Source organism: Penicillium verhagenii (genome assembly GCF_028828195.1).
Source record: "Penicillium verhagenii strain IBT 33310 chromosome Unknown utg000005l_segment0_segment0, whole genome shotgun sequence".
NCBI lineage: Eukaryota > Fungi > Ascomycota > Eurotiomycetes > Eurotiales > Aspergillaceae > Penicillium > Penicillium verhagenii.
This window is the reverse complement of record NW_026643169.1, coordinates 2210836-2234760: the sequence shown is the minus strand read 5'-3', so window position 1 is coordinate 2234760 and position 23925 is coordinate 2210836. Positions and strand designations below refer to the sequence as shown.

At 50.2% G+C, this 23925-nt stretch overlaps 8 protein-coding genes across 8 annotated transcripts; 6 read left to right on the top strand and 2 right to left on the bottom strand.

The window, feature by feature from the left end:
* Positions 1 to 345: 345 nt before the first annotated feature.
* Positions 346 to 5781, top strand: N7466_004363 (uncharacterized protein; the record flags this gene model as incomplete). The annotated part of the gene is made up of 6 exons (XM_057163760.1): positions 346 to 381; positions 452 to 472; positions 621 to 647; positions 718 to 1089; positions 1157 to 5377; positions 5452 to 5781. The coding sequence occupies 6 exons, from the start codon at positions 346 to 348 to the stop codon at positions 5779 to 5781; spliced, it is 5007 nt and encodes a 1668-aa protein (XP_057022441.1).
* Positions 5782 to 8896: 3115 nt separating this feature from the next.
* Positions 8897 to 12555, top strand: N7466_004362 (pyruvate carboxylase; the record flags this gene model as incomplete). The annotated part of the gene is made up of 2 exons (XM_057163759.1): positions 8897 to 12370; positions 12448 to 12555. 2 exons carry the CDS (start codon positions 8897 to 8899, stop codon positions 12553 to 12555), a joined length of 3582 nt encoding a protein of 1193 aa, XP_057022440.1.
* Positions 12556 to 13306: 751 nt separating this feature from the next.
* On the bottom strand, positions 13307 to 13829 carry N7466_004361 (uncharacterized protein; the record flags this gene model as incomplete). The annotated part of the gene is made up of 2 exons (XM_057163758.1): positions 13307 to 13585; positions 13665 to 13829. The coding sequence occupies 2 exons, from the start codon at positions 13827 to 13829 to the stop codon at positions 13307 to 13309; spliced, it is 444 nt and encodes a 147-aa protein (XP_057022439.1).
* A 1410-nt stretch (positions 13830 to 15239) lies between these two features.
* On the top strand, positions 15240 to 16513 carry N7466_004360 (DUF3716 domain-containing protein; the record flags this gene model as incomplete). The annotated part of the gene is made up of 2 exons (XM_057163757.1): positions 15240 to 15243; positions 15318 to 16513. 2 exons carry the CDS (start codon positions 15240 to 15242, stop codon positions 16511 to 16513), a joined length of 1200 nt encoding a protein of 399 aa, XP_057022438.1.
* A 266-nt stretch (positions 16514 to 16779) lies between these two features.
* Positions 16780 to 17082, top strand: N7466_004359 (uncharacterized protein; the record flags this gene model as incomplete). The annotated part of the gene is made up of 1 exon (XM_057163756.1): positions 16780 to 17082. One exon carries the CDS (start codon positions 16780 to 16782, stop codon positions 17080 to 17082), a length of 303 nt encoding a protein of 100 aa, XP_057022437.1.
* Positions 17083 to 18434: 1352 nt separating this feature from the next.
* Positions 18435 to 19111, bottom strand: N7466_004358 (60S ribosomal protein uL5; the record flags this gene model as incomplete). The annotated part of the gene is made up of 3 exons (XM_057163755.1): positions 18435 to 18561; positions 18650 to 19047; positions 19109 to 19111. The coding sequence occupies 3 exons, from the start codon at positions 19109 to 19111 to the stop codon at positions 18435 to 18437; spliced, it is 528 nt and encodes a 175-aa protein (XP_057022436.1).
* Positions 19112 to 19897: 786 nt separating this feature from the next.
* Positions 19898 to 20660, top strand: N7466_004357 (small nuclear ribonucleoprotein-associated protein; the record flags this gene model as incomplete). Its single annotated transcript, XM_057163754.1, has 4 exons — positions 19898 to 19924; positions 20005 to 20013; positions 20074 to 20145; positions 20217 to 20660. 4 exons carry the CDS (start codon positions 19898 to 19900, stop codon positions 20658 to 20660), a joined length of 552 nt encoding a protein of 183 aa, XP_057022435.1.
* Positions 20661 to 22767: 2107 nt separating this feature from the next.
* Positions 22768 to 23621, top strand: N7466_004356 (pyruvate transporter MPC1; the record flags this gene model as incomplete). Its single annotated transcript, XM_057163753.1, has 4 exons — positions 22768 to 22840; positions 23075 to 23147; positions 23279 to 23437; positions 23546 to 23621. The coding sequence occupies 4 exons, from the start codon at positions 22768 to 22770 to the stop codon at positions 23619 to 23621; spliced, it is 381 nt and encodes a 126-aa protein (XP_057022434.1).
* Between the last annotated feature and the right edge of the window lie 304 nt (positions 23622 to 23925).

Below are 23925 nucleotides of genomic sequence, written 5' to 3'. Positions count from 1 at the left end.
CAGAGTGCGGTGAGGTGAAACGTGCCAATCAAGAGAGAAAGCGGGACATAAAAAGCCAATGACGCGTGATGGAGCTTTTGACTGCAATGACAACCCCTGTATCACGTGACGTACCGGGTAAGCGACACCTCAGCAACGACAACAGCGGACCTCCTGAGGTCACTTCCGCTTCCTTAGATTCATTTCCCCATACCCCTCTCCTTCTTCTATCTCCCTTTTCTTCCCTTTGTCATCTTCTCCTCGATCTCGCCCCTTACTCCTCACCTTCTTTTCATTCCCATTTCATCGTTTTACTGGGGCGTTCAGTTAGGCGGATCAGGTCGTACTGCGGCGGCCTAAGTAAATATGGCGCTCCCCATCAAGTTCACAGAAGTGGTCAATGTGAGTTGATATTACCTCGATGATTCCATAAATGTTCTTATTTCATTTACTGACTACAATCATGAAATAGTTGACCAATGTCGGCATTGCGGTATGTCCCCAGTTTACTTGCGCTGCTTCCCCCCGGAAAGTGGCTTGCGACGAGCCCCCATTTATGGCTACACGGATACGCCGGTCGCCCCCGGAACTCGCTCTCTAGCTTCTCGATACACTTGACTAACATATCACGTATCATATAGCCGGCGTCAATTGGCTTCACATCATGCGTAAGTGCCACATGTCCCTTAAAACAAACAACTCGGAGACGTGGCTAACCTGGCAATGACCGTATCGCAGACCCTAGAATCCGATCACTATATCTGTGTTCGACAGAAACTCGAAGAAGATGATAAGCCTCAAGTGATCATCGTTGACTTGAAAAACAACAATGAAGTCATGCGCCGGCCGATCAACGCCGACAGTGCAATCATGCACTGGAACAAGAACATCATCGCCCTCAAGGCCCAAGGCCGCACAATCCAGATCTTCGACCTCGGGGCGAAGTCGAAACTCAAGTCTGCGGTCATGAATGAAGATATTGTTTACTGGAAGTGGTTCAGCGAAAAGTCCCTGGGTCTGGTTACCGACACTGCCGTGTACCACTGGGATGTCTACGATGCTACCCAGCAAAACCCAGTGAAGGTGTTCGACCGACTTCCCAACCTAGCGGTATGTTTCACTTCTCCTAATAGATCCGCGTGGGAAGGTATACTGATCAATTGTGTGCTCTTTCCAGGGCTGCCAAATTATCAACTACCGTGTCAATTCCGAGGAGAAATGGATGGTCGTTGTTGGTATTAGTCAACAGCAGGGCCGTGTTGTGGGATCCATGCAGCTCTTTTCGAAGGAAAGGGGTATTTCGCAATTCATTGAAGGTCATGCTGCTGCTTTTGCGTCTATTAACGTCGAGGGTTCCCCCCTACCCCACCACCTCTTCTCCTTCGCTGTTCGGACCGCGACCGGCGCGAAGCTGCAGATTGCCGAAATCGATCACCAAAGTCCCAACCCAGCATTCCAGAAGAAGGCCGTGGAGGTCTTCTTCCCCACAGAGGCCGTCAATGACTTCCCCGTGGCTATGCAAGTGTCCACAAAATACGATATCGTTTACTTGGTAACCAAGTACGGCTTCATCCATCTCTACGATCTCGAGACAGGTGTATGTATCTTCATGAACCGCATTTCAAGCGAAACTATCTTCACAACCGCTGCCGATTCGGAGGGTGCTGGAATTGTCGGTGTCAACCGCAAGGGTCAAGTTCTGTCCGTTAGCGTTGACGAGAACACAATCATCGATTACTTGACTAGCAACCCTGCAAATGCTGGCCTCGCTGTCAAGCTTGCCTCGCGAGCTGGTCTCCCCGGAGTTGACCACCTTTTCCAAACCCAATTTGATAACTTCATTGCTGCAGGTGACTATGGCGAGGCTGCCAAGGTTGCTGCCAACTCCCCTCGCGGATTCCTTCGCACACCCGAAACTATTACCCGTTTCAAGAACGCACCGCAGACTGGTCAAATGTCAGTCATCTTGCAGTACTTCGGTATGTTGCTTGACAAGGGTGCCTTGAACCGTTACGAGAGTGTGGAGCTTGTTCGACCTGTGCTGCAACAGAACCGGAAGCACTTGCTTGAGAAGTGGATGCGCGAGAACAAGCTGGAGTCTTCAGAGGAGCTCGGAGATATTGTTCGTCCGTATGACATGGCTTTGGCCTTGAACGTTTACCTCCAGGCCAACATTCCTCACAAGGTTGTTGCTGGATTCGCCGAGACAGGTCAATTCGACAAGATTCTCACTTACTCCAAGCAAGTGGGTTATCAACCCGACTACACTCAGCTCCTGCAGCACATCGTGCGGGTCAACCCTGAGAAGGGCGCGGAGTTTGCTACCCAGCTCGCTAGCGAGGAGAGTGGTGCTCTCGTGGATCTTGACCGCGTTGTGGATGTCTTCCTCTCGCAGAATATGATTCAGCAGGCAACCTCCTTCCTCCTTGATGCCTTGAAGGACAACAAGCCCGAGCAAGGCAATCTCCAGACCCGACTTCTGGAGATGAACCTTGTTCACGCATCCCAGGTTGCAGATGCCATTCTTGGTAACGAGATTTTTACTCATTACGACCATGCCCGTGTTGCCCAGCTTTGTGAGAATGCCGGTCTCATCCAGCGCGCTCTAGAGAACTCTGATGACCCTGCGGTTATCAAGCGCAACATTGTCCGCACTGACAAGCTGAGCCCTGAGTGGATGATGAATTACTTCGGTCGTCTGTCTGTTGAGCAGACTCTCGAATGCCTAGACACCATGCTCCAGTCCAACATCCGCCAGAATCTGCAGGCTGTCATTCAAATTGCCACCAAGTTCTCCGACCTTCTGGGTGCCAACCGCCTCATCGACCTTCTCGAGAAGTACCATACCTTCGAGGGTCTCTACTACTACCTTGGAAGCATCGTCAACCTTAGCGAGGACCCCGAAGTGCACTTCAAGTACATCCAGGCTGCCACTAATATGAACCAACTTACCGAGGTCGAGCGGATCTGCCGAGAGAGCCAGTACTACAACGCGGAGAAGGTGAAGAACTTCTTGAAGGAGTCTAACTTAACCGAGCAGCTCCCTCTCATCATCGTTTGTGATCGCTTCAACTTCATCCACGACTTGGTTCTGTACCTTTACCAGAAGCAGCAGTTCAAGTCCATTGAGGTGTACGTACAGCGCGTCAACCCATCCCGTGCCCCTGCTGTGATTGGTGGTCTGCTGGATGTCGACTGCGATGAGAGCATCATCAAGAATCTGCTCTCCAGTGTGGACGCCAATTCCATCCCCATTGATGAGCTTGTTTCTGAGGTTGAGAGCCGCAACCGCCTCAAGCTGCTTCTTCCATTCTTGGAGGCTACCCTTTCAACCGGCAGCCAGCAGCAGGCCGTTTACAACGCCCTCGCAAAGATCTACATCGATAGCAATAACAACCCCGAGAAGTTCCTCAAGGAGAACGACATGTACGATACCTTGATTGTCGGAAAGTACTGTGAGAAGCGTGATCCCAACCTTGCGTACATTGCCTACCGCAAGGGCCAGAATGACTTGGAGCTTATCAACATCACCAACGAGAACTCCATGTACCGTGCCCAGGCCCGCTACCTGGTTGAGCGTTCCGATCCCGAGGTTTGGACCTTTGTTCTCAGCGAGAATAACATCCACCGTCGCTCGCTCGTCGACCAGGTCGTTGCCACTGCTGTGCCCGAGTCTACCGAGCCGGACAAGGTTTCTGTGGCTGTCAAGTGCTTCCTCGAGGCTGATCTCCCCGGTGAGCTGATCGAGCTGCTAGAGAAGATCATCTTGGAGCCTTCACCCTTCAACGACAACACCAGCTTGCAAAATTTGCTGATGTTGACTGCCGCCAAGGCCGACAAGAGCCGTTTGATGAACTACATTCAACAGCTGAACGAGTTCTCTGCCGATGAGATTGCTGAGATGTGTATTGGTGTTGGTCTCTATGAGGAGGCCTTTGAGATCTACAAGAAGGTCAACAACTACCTCGCTGCCGTCAATGTGCTTGTTGAGAACATTGTCAGCATCGACCGGGCTCAGGAATTCGCAGAGCGTATTGAGCTCCCCGACGTATGGAGCAAGGTTGCCAAGGCCCAGCTCGATGGTCTGCGTGTCTCCGACTCTATTCAGTCCTACATCCATGCTGATGACCCATCGAACTACAACGAGGTGATTGAAACTGCAACCCACGCTGGCAAAGACGAAGACCTCGTCAAGTTCCTCCGCATGGCTCGCAAGACCCTTCGCGAACCCGCCATCGACACCGCTCTTGCCTTCTGTTTCGCCCGTCTTGATCAGCTTGCAGAGCTTGAAGACTTCCTCCGGTCGACCAATGTCGCCGACATTGAAACCTCCGGTGATAAGGCTTACGAGGAGGGCTACCACCAGGCCGCCAAGATTTTCTTCACTAGCATTTCTAACTGGGCCAAGCTTGCGACCACCTTGGTGCATCTCGCTGAGTACCAGGCCGCTGTCGAGTGTGCTCGCAAGGCCAACAGCGTCAAGGTCTGGAAGCAGGTCAACGAGGCTTGCGTTGACAAGAAGGAGTTCCGTCTTGCCCAGATTTGTGGTCTCAACCTGATTGTCCACGCCGAGGAGCTACAGAACCTGGTTCGCCAGTACGAGCGTAACGGTTACTTCGATGAGCTCATCTCCGTTCTCGAGGCCGGTCTTGGCTTGGAGCGTGCCCACATGGGTATGTTCACTGAGCTGGGTATCGCTCTGTCCAAGTATCACCCGGACCGTGTGATGGAGCACTTGAAGCTCTTCTGGTCTCGCATCAACATCCCTAAGATGATCCGCGCCTGCGAGGAGGCCAACCTGTGGCCCGAGCTTGTCTTCCTTTACTGCCACTACGATGAGTGGGACAACGCCGCTTTGGCCATGATGGAGCGTGCTGCCGATTCCTGGGAGCACCACTCTTTCAAGGACATTGTCGTCAAGGTTGCTAACTTGGAGATCTACTACCGTGCCCTGAACTTCTACCTGCAGGAGCAGCCTCTTCTTATCACCGACCTGCTCCAGGTTCTGACCCCTCGTATTGATGTCAACCGAGTCGTGCGCATCTTCCAGAGCTCCGATAACATCCCTCTGATTAAGCCTTTCCTCTTGAACGTGCAGACCCAGAACAAGCGGGCCGTCAACGATGCCATTAACGAGCTTCTGATTGAGGAGGAGGACTACAAGACCCTCCGTGACTCTGTGGACAACTATGACAACTTCGATGCTGTTGAACTTGCCCAACGCCTTGAGAAGCACGATCTCATCTTCTTCCGCCAGATTGCTGCCAACATTTACCGTAACAATAAGCGCTGGGAGAAGTCGATTGCTCTGTCCAAGCAAGACAAGCTCTACAAGGATGCTATCGAGACTGCTGCGATCTCTGCCAAGTCGGAGGTTGTTGAGGAACTGCTTCGCTACGTAAGTTTTTTCTTCCACGTTATTTTCCACTTGGATTATTTATGATACTAACATTTTTTTTTCTTTTCTCATAGTTCGTGGATATTGGTAGCCGTGAGTGCTATGTTGGCATGCTGTATGCCTGCTACGACCTCATCCGCCCTGACGTGATCATGGAGATTTCATGGCGCAAGGGTCTGCACGATTTCACCATGCCCTTCATGATTAACTTCCTGTGCGAGCAAACTCGCACCATTGAAATGCTCAAGAAGGACAATGAGGAGCGCAAGTCTCGAGAGAAGACCAACAAGACCGAGGAGGATAACACCCCCATCCTCGGTGGTTCTCGGCTCATGCTGACCCAAGGCGCGGGGCCACAGGCCAATGGCTTTTCTCCCCAAGTCACTGGTTATCGCGCGTTCTAGATTGATGCAATGATTCCCTGGATTTTAGTTCCCTCACACTTTTTTTTTATCTTTTATTCTCATTTTATGTGTACCATAAAGCGACGTGATGACTTCTTTGGTGCGAAGCAAAAGACATGAGTCCCAGGGGGAAAGGTTGAACCTAGCGGGGAAAATGTGCCATAGGAGGATGTTCATGACGCCCCGTTAATTTATCATTTTGCGTTATCTCTTTTATTTTAACATTTTCTTATCCACAATGTATTTTGATAGGCTTTTTTTTCCAGCGTTCTTTCCATGTCTAGATCCCTTGGTCTGGGCCGTGGTCGGCCTTTTTCGTTTTCAGTAGCCGCATCTTGATCTTGCGTGTTTTTTTGTTTCTTTTTCTTTCCAAGGGTTTCTTCTTGCTTTCCGACCATTTGAAACCTGCCTTAGCTTGTCGCTGCAATGTTGCTTGCCAAGCAATGCAGTCTAGAATAGACCCAGTCAAATCATGGATTGAGGATTGAAGCTGACTTTCCGTATACCCCGCCAAGCCGCCAAGGCACCGCATTTCTTCACTATCTGCCCCATACAAAATACTAGTAGTCAATAGATCCCCGCGCAAGGAGCGTCTAGCCCCGGTGGAATATCGTCACACTACATGGCTGCCCAGACATTCCGCTCATCCAAGTGGGTAGGGGTGTACTTGAATGATGCGCAACTAGCGATTCAAGTTACCCCGTCAGCTCTTGGCGATCGACGCCGAGCAATTTTTTTATTGAGACGGAATCTAATTTCTGCAGTATACGCAAATCCTGTGTAAATCAGTGCTACCCAAGGTTGAAACGCCCCAAGGTCTTTCGTTATCAATGTCCTGTCGGCCCTAACAAAAGACGGTCTACAGCTAGCTAGCCCCAGGCACCTGCATACAGTACACTCAGCCGAGTCCAGATGGCGAATATCGGCAATCGACAGCTCGCCACCTTATTTTTAAATTATTCCCAGGTTATTGTTTACTCCGAGTCCGATATGTTCTCCGTAGCGATGCGATGCGATCCTCGGCCCGGCTGGATGGAACAGTCAAGATGAGCTGTCTGTTCCGGGGAAATTCTTTACCCCGTGGAGAATGTGGAGTGTGCTGTAGCTTCCCCCAGCTCGGGGAAGAATTGTGGCAGTGAATTTTTCCGTTTGGGACGAGATTCTGGAGAAAGCTGGATCAGCTGGGGTTCTGGATGGCGGTTACTGAGGGTGCTGACGTGGTGATCCATTCAGGTCTGAAATGTTGATTTGAATTCTGGATGACGTTGTGGTTCGGCTGAGTTGGCGATAAGGTGTGGTCGTGGGGATGGATCTGATTTGCGGGCCTCCGGCTTGTGGTGCGTGCTGCAATGCAGTCCCCGTTTTTGAGGTTCGGATGGTGAACAATTGGTGATAGTTTGTGGAGTTTTGAATCTATAGTTTATGGTGAATTGTTTTTTTCTTTTCAATCCTATTCTCGGTAGAATGTCATCTGCTCGTACTGAGATTGTCATATGAAGTATTTTTAGGAAGGGGTCCGGCACTTTTGGTGGGGCGGGGAAGCTATCGCATCTCCGGGTTATAGTGAGGATTTCACATGAACCCCTCCCTTTCTATGCCAATTCTTGGCCAACTTGGCTTCGGAAAAAAAAAAAAAAAAATCGAATCACCTGTCATACATGGGACGGGAGATCACCGGAATGCCAAGTGCAATAAAACATTTGAAAAGAGACATCCCTCGGCAAGGGTCAGGTACAAGGGCAGAAGGTGTCGGTGATGATCCCGCGGTGTCGGGAAGAGGACACCGGGGACAAGTCAATTCCACTCCATAGGAGATCCTTTCCTCTAGGGAATTGTACACATGACCCAATTGCCATCGGGAAGACGCCCGATACAGGTTAGAAGTTCCCAAGTCAATTGGCATTTGATAAGTAAGTTACAAAAAGTATTAGGTGATGGCGGTTTCGGAATGAATTTCCCCGAGGTGAAGAGTGAACTTTGATGTCCGATTTAAACCATTCAATCGGACTTTCTTATTGGTAGATAATTGTTTAGAATCATTGTAAAAGGGAAGTCGAGAGTTCTCCGAGTTTCCCCCGGACAATTTTCTCCAGGTTTGCCCGTGGATATCCGTTCGTTTTATGACTCAGTGGGAAAAAGCTGTTGGAACTTAGCTTGTGTTTCTGTTACCCACTTTTGTTCCTTTGGCGTGATCGCTGTGAAAATCTATAAGCGCCTTTTTTTTTTTTAATATTATAATATTTTAATTTTAAATCTAATTCCTCTATCCAAAAGCCCCGAGGACCCGAGGTTGTTTTCCCCATTCTTTACCTAATCCACCCGATGCTATACAATGAACGGCTATGAGATCATCGGGAGATCTCGTTGGAATTGGACTTGGATAGGCCCCTCATTTCTCCGTAGATGGGTAAGGGATAAATTAGTATATAAAGTACGGGTAAGTCGCTATATCCGGTGGGTTCAATTTTTATTTTTATTTAAAGAAAGTTACGAGAAAGAATCCGCCATTACCTCCAAGCATCAATAATATTAATTGAAATTGCTTGGCTATCTTATTCCAAAATCTCCAAATTCCTTGGATCCGCGTGAGAGAGTCCGGTGTACCGGTGAGACTTGTGACGGTAACCTGGTAAGTACTCGTTACCTCATCCTGCGTGTCAGCTACTTCGCCCCGGAAAGTACCTGTGACCTTCAAATGTTGCAGATCCATGAACTTTCCCCTCCTTTTATCTATCCCACCTCCCTCTTTTTTTTTTTTTCTTCTTCTCTACTTTCCTCAAATTCCCCCTATCCTCATCTTCCTTGATTTCACAAAATCCGAGGAATCCATTGCTTATCCTGACTTTGTTGCCTAGTGCGAGCAATTGCGCTTGCGTTCTGCCGAAATCGGCCTGGGGTAAACTATCCAGAGCTTCAGAAGCCCAAATTAACCGTCAGTCCGCCCCGCGCAAAACATTTCCCTTTCATTTTCCCACTTTCCCTTTCCCTATTCCATCTCAATTATCCCCAGGTCACTGGGGTCCAATTGAGTTTTCCGGAATTATTTAAATTAACACGTTTCAAAATCATTTCAGTTCTCTATTTCCCCTAATATCCCATCCTTCCCCACGTCACAATGTCTGCCCCGCACCGTCAACCCGAGGAGGCAGTCGATGAGTCCGAGTTCATCGAGGACCACCACGAACACCACCATGACTCCGTTCACCGTCGCCTGCGGGCAAACTCCACCATTATGCACTTCCAGAAGATTCTCGTAGCCAACCGTGGTGAAATCCCCATTCGCATCTTCCGTACAGCCCACGAGCTGTCCCTGCAGACAGTCGCTGTCTACTCACACGAGGATCGTCTGTCTATGCATCGTCAGAAGGCCGATGAGGCTTATATGATCGGCCAACGGGGTCAATTTACTCCCGTCGGTGCTTACTTGGCGGGTGATGAGATCATCAAGATCGCCCAAGAGCACGGTGTGCACTTGATCCACCCTGGCTACGGTTTCCTGTCGGAGAATGCCGGATTTGCCCGAAATGTCGAAAAGGCGGGCATCGTTTTCGTGGGCCCGACCGCCGACACCATCGATGCACTGGGTGACAAGGTTTCCGCTCGCCGGTTGGCGATCAAGTGCGGTGTCCCGGTTGTTCCCGGTACGGAAGGCCCCGTCGAGCGCTTTGAGGAGGTCAAGTCCTTCACTGATGAGTATGGCTTCCCCATTATTATTAAGGCTGCCTTTGGCGGTGGTGGCCGCGGTATGCGTGTCGTCCGTAACCAGAGCGAGCTGCGGGACTCCTTTGAGCGTGCTACCTCTGAGGCTCGCTCCGCCTTCGGTAACGGAACCGTCTTTGTTGAGCGCTTCCTCGACAAACCCAAGCACATTGAGGTTCAGTTGCTCGGTGATAACCAGGGCAACGTGGTTCACCTGTTCGAGCGTGACTGCTCTGTTCAGCGTCGTCACCAGAAGGTCGTTGAGATTGCTCCGGCCAAGGACTTGCCCATCAATGTCCGTGACCAGATTCTGTCCGACGCCGTGAAGTTGGCCAAGTCCGTCAAGTACCGCAACGCTGGTACTGCTGAGTTCTTGGTGGACCAACAGAACCGCCACTACTTCATTGAGATCAACCCTCGTATTCAGGTCGAGCACACCATCACCGAGGAGATTACTGGTATCGATATTGTCGCTGCTCAGATCCAGATTGCTGCCGGTGCTACTCTGGAGCAGCTTGGTCTGACCCAGGACCGCATCTCCACCCGTGGTTTTGCCATCCAATGTCGTATCACCACTGAAGATCCCTCCAAGGGCTTCTCCCCCGATACCGGTAAGATTGAGGTCTACCGCTCCGCCGGTGGTAACGGTGTCCGTCTTGATGGTGGTAACGGTTTTGCCGGTGCTATCATTACTCCTCACTACGACTCCATGCTGGTCAAGTGTACCTGCCGTGGTTCCACATACGAAATTGCCCGCCGCAAGGTCCTGCGTGCCTTGGTCGAGTTCCGTATCCGTGGTGTTAAGACCAACATTCCTTTCCTTGCCTCTTTGCTGAGCCACCCCACTTTCATCGATGGTACTTGCTGGACTACTTTCATCGATGACACCCCCGAGCTGTTTGCCTTGGTCAGCTCTCAGAACCGTGCCCAGAAGCTGCTGGCTTACCTGGGTGATGTCGCTGTCAACGGTAGCAGCATCAAGGGCCAGATTGGCGAGCCTAAGTTGAAGGTCGACATTATCAAGCCCATTCTTAAGGATGCCTCTGGTGCCCCCATCGACGTTTCCCAGCCCTGCTCTAAGGGATGGAAGCAGATTCTTGACAGCGAGGGCCCCGCTGCCTGGGCCAAGGCTGTGCGTGCCAACAAGGGCTGCCTGATCATGGACACCACCTGGCGTGATGCCCACCAGTCGCTCCTGGCCACTCGTGTGCGTACCATTGATATGTTGAACATTGCCCACGAGACCAGCCACGCTCTCCAGAACGCTTACTCTCTGGAGTGCTGGGGTGGTGCTACCTTCGATGTGGCCATGCGTTTCCTCTACGAGGACCCCTGGGACCGCCTGCGCAAGCTCCGCAAGGCCGTTCCCAACATCCCCTTCCAGATGTTGCTGCGTGGTGCCAACGGTGTTGCCTACTCCTCCCTTCCCGATAATGCCATCTACCACTTCTGTTTGCAGGCCAAGAAGTACGGTGTTGACATCTTCCGTGTCTTTGACGCTCTCAACGACGTTGACCAGCTCGAGGTCGGTATCAAGGCTGTCCAGCAGGCCGGTGGTGTGGTTGAGGCCACCATCTGTTACAGTGGTGACATGCTGAACCCCGCCAAGAAGTACAACTTGGAGTACTACTTGGCTCTGGTTGAGCGTATTGTCAAGATGGGTACTCACAGTCTTGGTATCAAGGATATGGCTGGTGTGCTGAAGCCCCAGGCTGCCCGTCTCCTGGTTGGTGCCATCCGCGAGCGCTACCCCGACCTCCCCATCCACGTTCACACTCACGACTCTGCCGGTACCGGTGTTGCTTCGATGATTGCCTGCGCCCAGGCTGGCGCTGACGCCGTCGATGCCGCCACCGACAGCCTGTCTGGTATGACCTCCCAGCCCAGCATCGGTGCCATCTTGGCCTCGCTCCAGGGCACCGAGCAGGACCCCAAGCTTGACTTGGCTCACGTCCGCGCTCTTGACACCTACTGGGCTCAGCTCCGTCTGCTCTACTCTCCCTTCGAGGCTGGTCTCACTGGCCCCGACCCGGAGGTCTACGAGCACGAGATCCCCGGTGGTCAGCTCACCAACCTGATCTTCCAGGCCAGCCAGCTCGGTCTTGGTCAGCAGTGGGCCGAGACCAAGAAGGCCTACGAGGCCGCCAACGACTTGCTCGGTGACATCGTCAAGGTCACCCCGACCTCCAAGGTCGTTGGTGATCTGGCCCAGTTCATGGTGTCCAACAAGCTGAGCTCCGAGGACGTTGTCGAACGCGCTGGCGAGCTCGACTTCCCCGGCTCCGTCCTGGAGTTCCTTGAGGGTCTGATGGGTCAGCCCTTCGGTGGCTTCCCCGAGCCCCTCCGCTCCCGAGCCCTGCGTGACCGCCGCAAGCTCGACAAGCGCCCCGGTCTCTACCTTGAGCCTCTGGACCTTATCCAGATCAAGAAGGACATCCGCGAGAAGTTCGGCTCCGCCACCGAGTGTGACGTCGCCTCCTACGCCATGTACCCCAAGGTCTTCGAGGACTACCGCAAGTTCGTCGCCAAGTACGGTGACCTTTCCGTCCTGCCCACTCGCTTCTTCCTGGCCCGTCCCGAGATCAACGAGGAGTTCCACGTCGAGCTGGAGCAGGGTAAGGTGCTGATCCTCAAGTTGCTGGCCATTGGTCCTCTCTCCGAGCAGACCGGCCAGCGTGAGGTCTTCTACGAAGTCAACGGTGAAGTTCGCCAGGTCGCCGTCGACGACCACAAGGCCTCCGTCGACAACATTGCCCGTCCCAAGGCCGACGCCGCGGACAGCAGCCAGGTTGGCGCGCCCATGAGCGGTGTTGTCGTTGAAATCCGTGTCCACGACGGCCACGAGGTGAAGAAGGGTGACCCCATTGCGGTGCTGAGCGCCATGAAGATGGTAAGTGAAATTCTATACACCCTTCCAATTTGCAACATTTTTCTTTCTATGATACTTTTTACTAACAATTATTCCAGGAAATGGTCATCTCCGCCCCTCACAGTGGTAAGGTCGAAGGCCTCCAAGTCAAGGAGGGCGACTCCGTTGACGGCCAAGACTTGATCTGCAAGATCGGCAAGGCTTAATTGTCTAAAAGTTGTGTATGAGATGAGATGTGCATGACTGTTGCGCAAAGATGTGTGAATGATAGCTTCTAGCGTTATTAGTTTGTTTTTTGGTTACTTTTCCTGCGGGATCTTTCTTTTGGGCTGTTTCTTTCCTGGCCTTGGTTATGTTATTTTTTTCTGGGGTTCAAATTTTTTTGGTTACTGTCATCGTCCGAGACGAATGGATAATTTTCAAATATCTAAATCTCCTCAAGTCCGTCATAGCATATAGCTCTGTAGATTATGTACCAGGGCTCCAAAGGCCGTCCAGTCAATGATAGCATTTGGATTTGAATCGAAGTATCCAGATGTCCATTGCAGCAGTTGATTGCGATGGTATTCAAATGTTGTTTCCAATATTCAAGTAAATAGACTGATCTACAAACACGTACGTTATACCTCAAGTGCAAGTACCTCCCTAGGTCGAGGCTCAAAGTACTCAGCACTTGAGAGCTAAATGTAAGGTGAATACCATCAACAATACATGTCCTCACACATGCCTACTAGTAATACCCATATGGATCTATATCTTCACCATATAATGCAGTTCTTCCATTCAATTCATCATTCAAATGCGTAGTACATAACCAGATAACCAATCAAAGCATTTCATAATACACCGTATAAAAAACAACAACAGAAACATCACAAGACCAAAAGCAGACCATCAGACCATCTCAACATCGGACCAATTTTCAATCCAAATTTTCATGTCTTAATTCCAAGTCCATCACTTATCTCCCCGAGTATACCCATTCCACAACTTCGAAAAGTATCCTCCCTGCGCCTGCTGCTCGTTCCAACTCGCCCGACGCCCCGCCATAGTCGGGTCCACCGACTCCCGCTTCTGAGTATGCAGATTGGAAAAGAGGCCGCCGCCACTGCCGGACGAGGCGCTCGAGCGTCGACGCTCGCTAATGCTCGGGATGGGCGGGGAGCCGGCCGCGTTCGTGGTGCCGGCCGCGGCGTTGGCGGCGGCGGAGTTCGAGCTCGTGGAGGCGTCGGAGCCCTGTAATTATCAGATATCAGATATCAGCTATCAGCTAACTACTGGTATGTATGGGCTTGCTTCGTCAGGCAGGGCTTACCTTGCGGGCATTCAGGTTCGCCATCATCTCCGGCGTCAGAGCCCACGGTGCGCGGGAGGTAGGACCCTTTGCACCGCCGGCTGTCCAGACGTTGTGGTGCTCGTGGCGATCGCCTGCTATGCCGTGCCAGTGGCGGCGTTCGTTGTCGGACATGTTGTCGGACATGTTCGAGTATTCAAAGAGGGCAAGGTCCGTTTTTGAGGCTTGTATTGATTGCTTTTCCTGTTCCTTGTGGTAGTAGGAACGGGGTGTAGGCTTAGTAGAGAGTGGGTTTGAGATGTTAGTTTTCTTAGTAGGATTTAATTGTAGAGATGATGAGGAGAAAATGAAATTAATTCGGAAGGGAGTCATGAGTTGGGGGATGGGTGCGGAGTCGAAGACGTCATGGGGGATATGTTTGGGTTGGGGGGGTGGGATCCATGGATGGGGTGGTGTCGTGGTGTAGAGATCGAGATTGATCTTGGACATTGGAAGGGAGTTACGTGTGTAGATGGTAATAACAAGAGAATAAACATTTGAAGGATAAGGGAGAGAGCTGAGGAGAAGAGATGGAGACATACTAGTACCGTTGTTTGTTGGTGTATGGGTAAAAGAGATCGGAAGGATTTTGTGGGATGAAAGCGACTTAAATATGGGGATGACCGATCTATCAGTTATTTTTTGAATGCTACTAGTAACTACCATTTGAATGACTACTAGTACCGTATGTGGTATGTAGCAGCAGTAGCTTTCCCCTGCTCTAGAAGTGGGAATACGGTAAATAACCCCAGACTTGGTCAGGCGATCACTGTGAAACCACGCCATTATTGGTAAAAGACAAAGAGAGTCGGCCAGAGGCAGGTCTGGATCAAGCTCCTCTCAATCCCACCACTGAAATGCACATGAATCATTTCCGGGGCATCTGGCGAGTCAGAGTGCGCATTAGATGGGCCGTCAGCGTGGGGCTGCAGCTTGACGTAACCAAGAATGCGGGGAAAGCTGGAAAGCAGTGGAAAGTAGCGATGCCAATCAACTTGTGCGTACCAAATCTCTACTAGTATTTACTCAGTACAGTGTCATGTTCTCCATACCAGAAGTACCGAGTAACCCCGCACTTTTTCAAATGTACATAGTACTAGTTGTACTAAAATGCACTAGTGGGGCGATCATGTTTCAGGTTGATTCTAAGCTTGGTATATGGTCTTGCCTACGCAGGAAGTTGCACTTCTGTGAGCTCATTGGTTTCCATCAATCTTGATTAATTGAGTTTGACAGGAACGAATTATAAAGGAGGGCAGGTTTGTACAGTTCAGGTTCTTGCCTCGAGAAGAAGACCATATAGTAGCAGCTTGAGGATGAACAGGGGCTGGTGGTGTAAAGACCATAGTATATACATATGTTCGATGTTGATTTAAAAGATGCGAATCGCCAAGCCTGCTACAATTGATTGATCGCTCTATTTATGTACGGTTCAGCCTGGTACTATGAACAAAGAAGCCTGCACATGTGAGCACATTTAACTCTCTACTACTAGTACGCTTCCTGATCCTTGCACGTGTTTTCCACTTATCTTTACCTCAGCATCTCTGCGTTGCCATGTGTGAGTTTCACGTCCTTCCCCTTGGCTTCATGGACGGAATGCAACCAGATCATGCACTAACATCTTCGACCCAGCTTCGTTCCAGCAGAATTTCGGACGTCGACATCTGTCACCAGATACAGCAAGGTCATTGGGCCTTAATGAATATGGAAACCCCAGACTGGACGATTTTTCAACTCCTTTCGCATGCGCTCTATTAGATGAGGTGCCCGTTCGAGATGTCAAATGGCGCTCCACCGAGAAGATGAAGGTTCGAACCTACGCAAACAAACTGGCTGCTCTCGCCTACCAAGTTGGAATCGAAGTGGGCTCTCCATGCGACTGCTGTCAAAAATTAACAGGTCCCTTTGCTACTTGTGTGGTTGTCATTACGAAGTCCAATAAGCTGTTATGGGAGGGGGCTTGCGCATCATGCGCATACCTCAGCAGAATGAAGTCTTGTTCTTTCCGGACTTATGGAGCTTTGCCCCGGGAAATATTGGCTCGGCTTTCACGGATTCAGTCGGATGATCCTCGCCTTGAAGATTACGAGGGCGCATCTGAGGCTGATTCCGAAGCAGCTTCTGCTTCTGCAGAGTCTTCCTCATATGATTGGACACCTGGTTCTCCTGGACCTTCCTCGGAAGTTGCTGCTCGCCTTGAATCAAATAATCAATTTCCAAGAAGAACTACCATGGAGATAGATGTCGCACTTTCCCCAGCAGGCCCTGCTCACCTTGAGGTATCTGCCACAGAAACCCCAGTCTCATCGGAAGCTGCTCGTATCAAGGTGTCTTCCTCAAGTAATGCATCACCAAATTTGACTTCCGGAAATGCATATTTCGTTGCAATTGCTGATGACCTCGGAACGTCTTCGAACAATCCGCTACCGTTTCTTTCGCCGCGTCCTACCACTGATAATTCCATGACCACCCCCTTCCAACCTATTTTTGCATCATCCTCGCGAACTGTTCGTACTTCCGCGGGTCCTGATTATCCCGACACTTGGTATAAATCCCCGCTTGATGATCACAAGGTATATACCGCCGCAAATCGCGGGGATATAAAACCATTAATGGAGGCGTACAAGGCTATGTCAGTCATAGAAGAGCGACTGAAGTATGATCGTCGCCGCATCGAACGTACTCTGATCCAAAAGGGGGCATTGGTCGAAAGAGACATAAGGGAGCTTGAGGAGCGAAACCCTTGGGCTGAGGACGATGATGAACCTCGCAATTCTAGGTTTGAAGAGCGCTTTCCTGATCGTCATAAACGTCGCCGTTACTTCTAGCGGGATTGCTTGGTCTTTGAACGCCCAGACAATGGCATGGTCAGGCGAGCATTTGCAGCCCTTGGCAGTCTGCGGTCATATGCAATGGACCCAAGCTCACGGGGCGACCTGGAAAAGTTCCGAGAGCTTTACTTTGGAGTTGATTCTATCGGTCCACCCGACTCTATCTTCGCCAAAACGCAAAACGAAATTATTCTCGCGCATATCCTCATAAGACCTCATTTTTTTGCGTTCTGTCGCAAATCGCGCAACAAGCGATACGAAACATGCAATACGCAAAACGCAAAACGCAAAACGCAAAACGATATTTCTCGCGCATATTCTCACAAAAGAATCAAGTCATATACAGGTCAGATGCCTTGAGTGGTGCCCTGAATACAAGGTCAAAACTGCCCCAGAGCTCGACTTCCCGCCGTGACCAACAAACAACTCTTCACCGCTGGCTGGCCCTTTGGTCAACCTACGGCGACTTTGACTGGTACCACAGACAGTACCACCATGATGATGCGAAGCTCACCTGCTCCTGCGGCAGGCATAAGAGCCCAGAGCCCATCGCCCTCTGCCACTAGGCGTGGGGGCTGATGGAAGGGTGGCCGCTACGGCCGCAAACCCCCTCACATCTACTGTTGCGATTTCTTCGGGCTCTCACCTCTGGGGACTTCGCAGCACTCCTGCAGTATACGGCGTTCTACGCCCGTATTCTGCACCCGGTAGCTCGCTACCAACTCTCATTCTCTCTTTTCTCTCCCCCTCTCATACTCCCATTATCTCTCGTCTGAGCATCGGTCCGACTCAAAGCTCAGGAATCAATGCAAGGCAGACTGGGTGTTTAGGCCGGACTTTACAACAAACGAAGTTGTGCGCCGGTATAGCCTCCTTTTCTCTCATACGTGAGGTGATTTCCTCAGCGTGGAAGTTACGGAAGCTTTTGGTTTTCTTTCCCGCTCGCGTGTTGTCTAACTGTGTTGTGTGAGATTTTCGGACTGGTCTGGCAGGATTACGGAGTATGAGTACTTTCAAGTTTACTTGGAGGGATTTTCATTGGTCATCGACTCATCCCCATTTTGATGTAGTTATTTTATTATGCTTATGCCATTGTGATTCATTTCGAGAACATTTTATGAACGTAGATGGTTCTCGTCAGCTAGATCTCCCCTTATCGTTTTGTGATTTTGTGGAATCGCAGTGGATTTTTGACCTAAGTCAACTATGGCGGATCCTCTCTTGGCCATCTATACCCCGGGAAATACTAGTAAGATCTAATAATAGATCTTGATGACCCTAGAGCCCGTGTTGAACTGGCGCTGGAGGCTGTCCATTGATTGTGGATGCTTGGGGTGGCTGCGTTTGGTATAGTAGTTTCCCTGGTGGGATATCTGCAATTTCGAGTGGGGTTGAATTTGGTGGGCTGGTCGAGGAGATAAAAGATGGGTATCTCAGTCTACGTACGATTACAGATTACGGAGACTACTGCTACGCAAAGAAAGCACACCAGGTGTAGACAGTAACGGACAAGATAGGCCAAGGTGGTACTCATCTCCTAGGACAAATCCCGGAGATAGAGACCGACTCTTTGACAGGGCGAACCCAAGTCAAGCGAGTCATGGTGATACTGGACCGAAGTCCAGTATCAACCAACGTCTTTTCGACAATGGTTATGCGGAGTTCAACACCTTTCGTGTAGCCTTCATTGTGAAAAGGGAATGTGCTTTGTGCAAATGTAGTGAATTCATGTCTCTAACACGCCTATCCTGGTTGCCGTGATAGAAAAAAAATAAAAGGGTTCAGAACACCATATCCGACGCAGAGATCAGGAGCCCGGCCGGGTTGATTCTCATCCTGGGCCGAGTTTTTTGTTTTCTTTTCGGGAGGGAGAATCGTAAATCACAAGATTTCAATCACCCAACTTTCCATGAGGCGTTTACCGGATGATACCGTCGAAGCGGTTCTTGAACCACTTCATGGTCTCGGTGGCGTTGATCTTGTGGTTGACACCGATGGAGGACTTGCAGCGGCGACGCTTGGCAACACGCTCACCGGGGCGGGTCCTAATTGGAAAGAAAAAAGAATTGTCAATAATGCTCCTTTGTCATCTCTAACCTTGTCGTTTTTTAATCCGGGTTTCCTGTCACTCACATGCAGCAGTAGAAGTCCATTCCGTAGATACCGATACCGGGGTCGTACTTGATACCCAAGTCGATGTGCTCGGAGATACCGAATCCGAAGTTACCGGTCTCGGAGAAGTTGCGCTTGCGGAGCTCGTACTCCTTGACCTTGAGGCCACGCTCGAGAATCTCCTCAGCCTTGGGGCCACGGACGGTGACGTGGACGGAGATCTTCTCGTTACGACGGATACCGAAGGTACGGACGGTGTAACGGGCCTTGCTGTAGACGGGGGTCTGACCACTCAGCTGCTCCAGCACCTTGGCGGCACGGGTAAGTCTATCACCAGACTCGCCGACAGAGATGTTCAGCACGAGCTTCTGGATGCGCAGCTCGCGCATGGGGTTCGCGCTCTTGTCCTTTCCGTCCGACTGCATTTCTGTTAGAATGTGTGTTGTGCGATTGGGAATAGTGGTTGTGGTGTTAACATACCATGGCGACTGGTGTGTGGGTAGGCGTGAGGGTGGTTGTCGACGAGATGGAGAACTTGCGAAAAGCACAAAAGCGGTTTGTGTGGGCTCCGCAATCACGGGATCTAGGTCACGGGAAGTCGGAAGCGAGCCCTGTAGTCACATGACCTAGCAACTTAAAAGAGTTAAAGTTCAGAGTCACATGATATGCCTAATTGAAATGCTGATCTAATCACAATTATGTCAAGGCGGTGTGTTCGTACGTATACTTAGCAGTACACTACTATGACCTCGCATATTCTAGGACCTTAACGAAGGTGCCAAAACAGGAACTAGGCAAAGAAGAAAAATGATACAACTGAAATACTTACAAATGTGCTCGAGAATAGTAATAATGTAAGAATCAGGGTCTTGTGTCGGGAGGACTTGGCACATCGGTAGTATGTAGTTTGCCTGCTAGTGCAAGTCAGATGAGCTGACCCATTGTGTCTTTATCTAAAGACAAAAGTCAAGCTGGAACAGAATTGAAGATTAAATCCAATCGTCTAGACCCTTTCAAGGGATTCCAGGAAGTTGGTTTAGGTGTGCTGTGCTGTATGACGTTACAGCCTGAATCCACAGGCACCAACACGTGAAATTACATAACGTCGCGACTCGGTGAAGTGACCTTGCGCAGTTATCAAGAGCTAAGCTTTCTCGACGGATCACGCGCCTCGCTCGCTCGATCTACTTACCAAGAGAATAGTCCAACTGTCTCTCTTGCAAATTTTTTGAGTCCTTTGAGTTGCATTCGTGCACTTTACAGTTCATAATGGCCGCCAACAACAAGGGCAAGATGGTAAGTCTCTCCAATTCTTCTGTGCAATACCGGACTATGCTATATGCACCGAATGACAGTCGCTAACTTCTTTTGTCTAGGCCAACCTCGTAAGTTCGACTGAAAAGATACAACCATACTCCAATTGGCTCCTCTGACAAGTCTCCCAGATCAACTACCGGATGAGAGTTACGCTCAACGATGGTCGCCAAATGACCGGCCAGATGCTGGCCTTCGATAAGGTACGACTTATATCTCTACCAGCGTATATTCCTGGCATGTACTGACATCATTGCGTTTTTCTCTCTCACAGCACATGAACCTTGTTCTCGCCGACACAGAAGAATTCCGTCGCATCAAGCGGAAGTCAAAGCCCGCCGCTGGCTCCACTGCCACCCCACAGGTCGAAGCGGAGGAGAAACGAACCCTCGGTCTGACTATCGTGCGCGGTGCCCAGGTTGTTTCCTGCTCCGTCGACGGACCCCCTCCTGCCGATCCCTCTGCTCGTCTCGGTAACACTGGCCCCGGTATTGGTGCCGCTGCCACTCTCGCTGCCGGTCCTGGTGTCAGCAAGCCCGCTGGTCGTGGCCTGCCCATTGGACTCGGTGGTCCTGCTGCTGGTGTCGGTGGCCCACCTCCCCCCGGTGGCTTCGGTGGTTTCCCTCCCGGTGGTTTCCCCGGTGCGCCTCCTCCTGGATTCGCTGGTCGCGGAGGACCCCCAGGCGGACCTCGTAAGTTCTCTGGAATAATACCCTGATCACACTCATGGATACTGATTTATTCACTTCTTTAGCTGGATTCGCTCCCCCTCCTGGTTTCGTTCCCCCTGGTGCTCCTCGTAAGTTTGAGTCTTATCAATATCGGTTTTTCTTTTTTTGTCTCCTGCTAACGTATTCATATAGCGGGTGCTTTCCAACCTCCTCCCGGATTCCAGCCCCCGGGCCAGGGACGAGGATACCCCCCTCCAGGCTTTGGCGGCAGATGATTTAGGTGTACATCGAAGGAAGATTCCACTGTTAAAATTGGCGGCTTGTTTTCGCCTGGAAAGTTGTAGGCGCGGCTCAGGGCTAGGAGCGAACCAGACCTATGTCCAAGGAAATAGCACGCAAATCGGCTACATCAGCCCATAATCTATTGTTCCTAACCTTCAAAAGAAGATTGTACCTCCATATCTGTTTCCTCTTGCTTGCTTTGGCCTTGAATGTTCACATGTGCATGTTCGTGAATTGCAATATTTCTAGTAGGTATCTCTTCAGGTAGGTGCCGACCTCGAACCAATAATATGTGCTCATCTCAGAGTCCGGGACCTCTCACTCGGTTTTTTGGGTCGAATGTCACGGCTCAAATAAGCATATGGGTTAAACCACTCATGTTTCTTGATATCGCGCCTAGATAATGTCCTGATCTTATTGTCCTTACACTTCAGAGTTCCTCTACCTTTCCTGACTTGTCCGTCTTACCTTTCTTCCTTTCCCTTCCCTTTCTGCTGATACCAATTCTCCCTATCTTCTTATCCCAGTTCGTTTTCTTTGTCCGAACTAACAGGTATGATATCCATTTACTCCGCTCTGTATATTTCGCTAATCAGTTATGCAGATAGCGGTTCGAGAACCTCTGGATGCTCTTTAAGACTGTGAAGAGCTTGTTGTGCTAGACCTCGGGGCCACTGCACCCAACACGAGAAAAGCTAGCACGGCGCACACCTAAGGTCTGCCTGGCTTTGCTTTTTTCTTCGAAAGAATGTTAAGAAGAATCCAAGCATACAATATCCAAGGACTCGTTACCATCTCGCTGTATTCACTTACACAAATCTCGACAATTGGCTGCCAAATTCGACCGCATACAACGCCCTGTCTGGACTACGAGCTACGTCCCCCAGATATGGAGCGGCGAAGGAAAGACTCTGGTAAGCGTCACGGATACGTACCCAATTTTCACGGGGAATGCCGACAGCAACGGTGTACAAATACACTTGAACAATCCCGCCCCCAGCTACTGTCCTCTCCACACAAGTGGTATACGCCGTGTGCACTGGCAAGCATCTGTTCGCAGCAGTTCGTGGACGTGATTACTGGTTGAACTTCGACCATAGCCAGACGGAGACGCTCGCCAGGCGATGAACATATGTACAGTTATCCAAAGACTCTGTTTGACAGCTACATATTCTCATCAAGGCTATATATATCTACAGTGCATGTGCATGACAGACTCAGGTGGATCTATACGTTCAAAAGCTTTTTCAGTTTTGAATTGTCCAACTACACATGATTCGAGGCAACTACTATAAGGCGGCACAGTACCCGGCATACGACCTCAAACCATCAGTGAATTCTTTCGTCGCGGCGCATGCAGGTACGGGATGGACATCGGGAGAAGAGAAATACCTCTGAAGATTGTATTCAGTACCTACTCCAATCCATGAACCCTCTTTTCCAAAAAACACGATAAAATATGGTTTCATATATGTATTCTGCGATGACTACTAGCTTTAGAATGTGTTCGAAATAACTGTTGTAGTACATGGTCTCATTTTTGAATTTCCGAGTATGCATTTGGATTCCCGACGGTAGAAAGAAGCTCACCTGCATGATGGCATCGAATAGATTTTCTACAACGTACTTCTTCAATTTTTCATATCCGCTAATTCTATGCCCACGTGAGTTAGTCAAATAAAAAAACCTACTAGTTTTTCTATAAAAAAACGCAATTTAACCAACCCTAGAGTTAACGGAAATAAGCCGCTTGATATCCGACACCCACACGTGACCAACGGCCGACCCCGGTCAAGTCAATTCCACACCCGCAAGATCCCCAACCACAACTCACCGCGCCCTTACCCTCGATTGTCACTTGCATTCGTCGCCATGGCCGCTTTCATTAAGGCAATCAACGCCAAGATCCGCTCCAACAAGGTTGCGGATTATGTCTGCTCCACCCGTACGTTTCTCGAGCCCCAATTCTTCCCCCGAGTTTCCCGCCGTGCTTCCGGGACCGAGATCGGCTAGCTATGATACTGCACCTTGGAAGTCAGAACGCAAGAGATCAGCTTGTCCCAAGTGAATCGGAAATATCCGAATAAAACCCCAGACGGAAGCACAATGCGGGCGGCAACAAAATAAGCCGCAACTTTGTTCCTGGAAGTAGTTTGCTAATGACGATGCTTTATCGCAGACTTCTGGGGCCCCGTCTCCAACTTCGGTATCCCCTTCGCCGCTGTGATGGATACCCAGAAGGATCCTGAGATGTACGTCCGATATAACCGATGCATTATTCCCAGACTAGTTCCGTTTCAATCGGAAGCTGGTTTCATATCCTTCACCTTGGGATATCCGTGTTAGAGATAAAGACTGTGACTAATACCGTTACCCTGCGCAGTATCTCCGGTACCATGACTGGCGCCCTTATTGTTTACGCTGTCACCTTCATGCGCTACTCCCTCGCCATCACCCCCAAGAACTACCTGCTCTTCGCCTGCCATTTGACCAACTTCGGCGCCCAGACTACCCAGGGATACCGGTATCTGGCTTACTGGAAGTACGTGACACCGATAAACATATGGTGGATGTCGGCATGGATATACGTCCATGTGCATCTACTACCAAATTGATTGTTGACAATACTGACATGGTTTAATTGTTTTAGCTGGGGAGGCCGAGAAGCTCAGCTTGCTGAGAAGGCCAAGCAGGGCAGCATTGTTGCTGAGGGCGGTTCCGCTTAAAATCTTCATCCTTAGTTGATATTTGTTTGGCTCGCTCGTCTTTTACCTTGGTATGCTGCATTGTACCTCGATTCTGTATTTGTGCAAGCTTCTGCCTTATCTTGAGTGACTGAAGTTAGAAAATTACTAGAAGAGGAGGATGGGAGGTATTTAGTGCGGTTTCTTAAGGAGAGGATTATAGAGACAAATATCTGATAGGGGGGTTTGGCTGGCAAGTGCACTGACTTCGTTCAAAAGGTGCAATGTGCTTGTCTGGTCACTGTACATAGACTACTAAATTGAATCATTTCGTCCAGAACTTTTT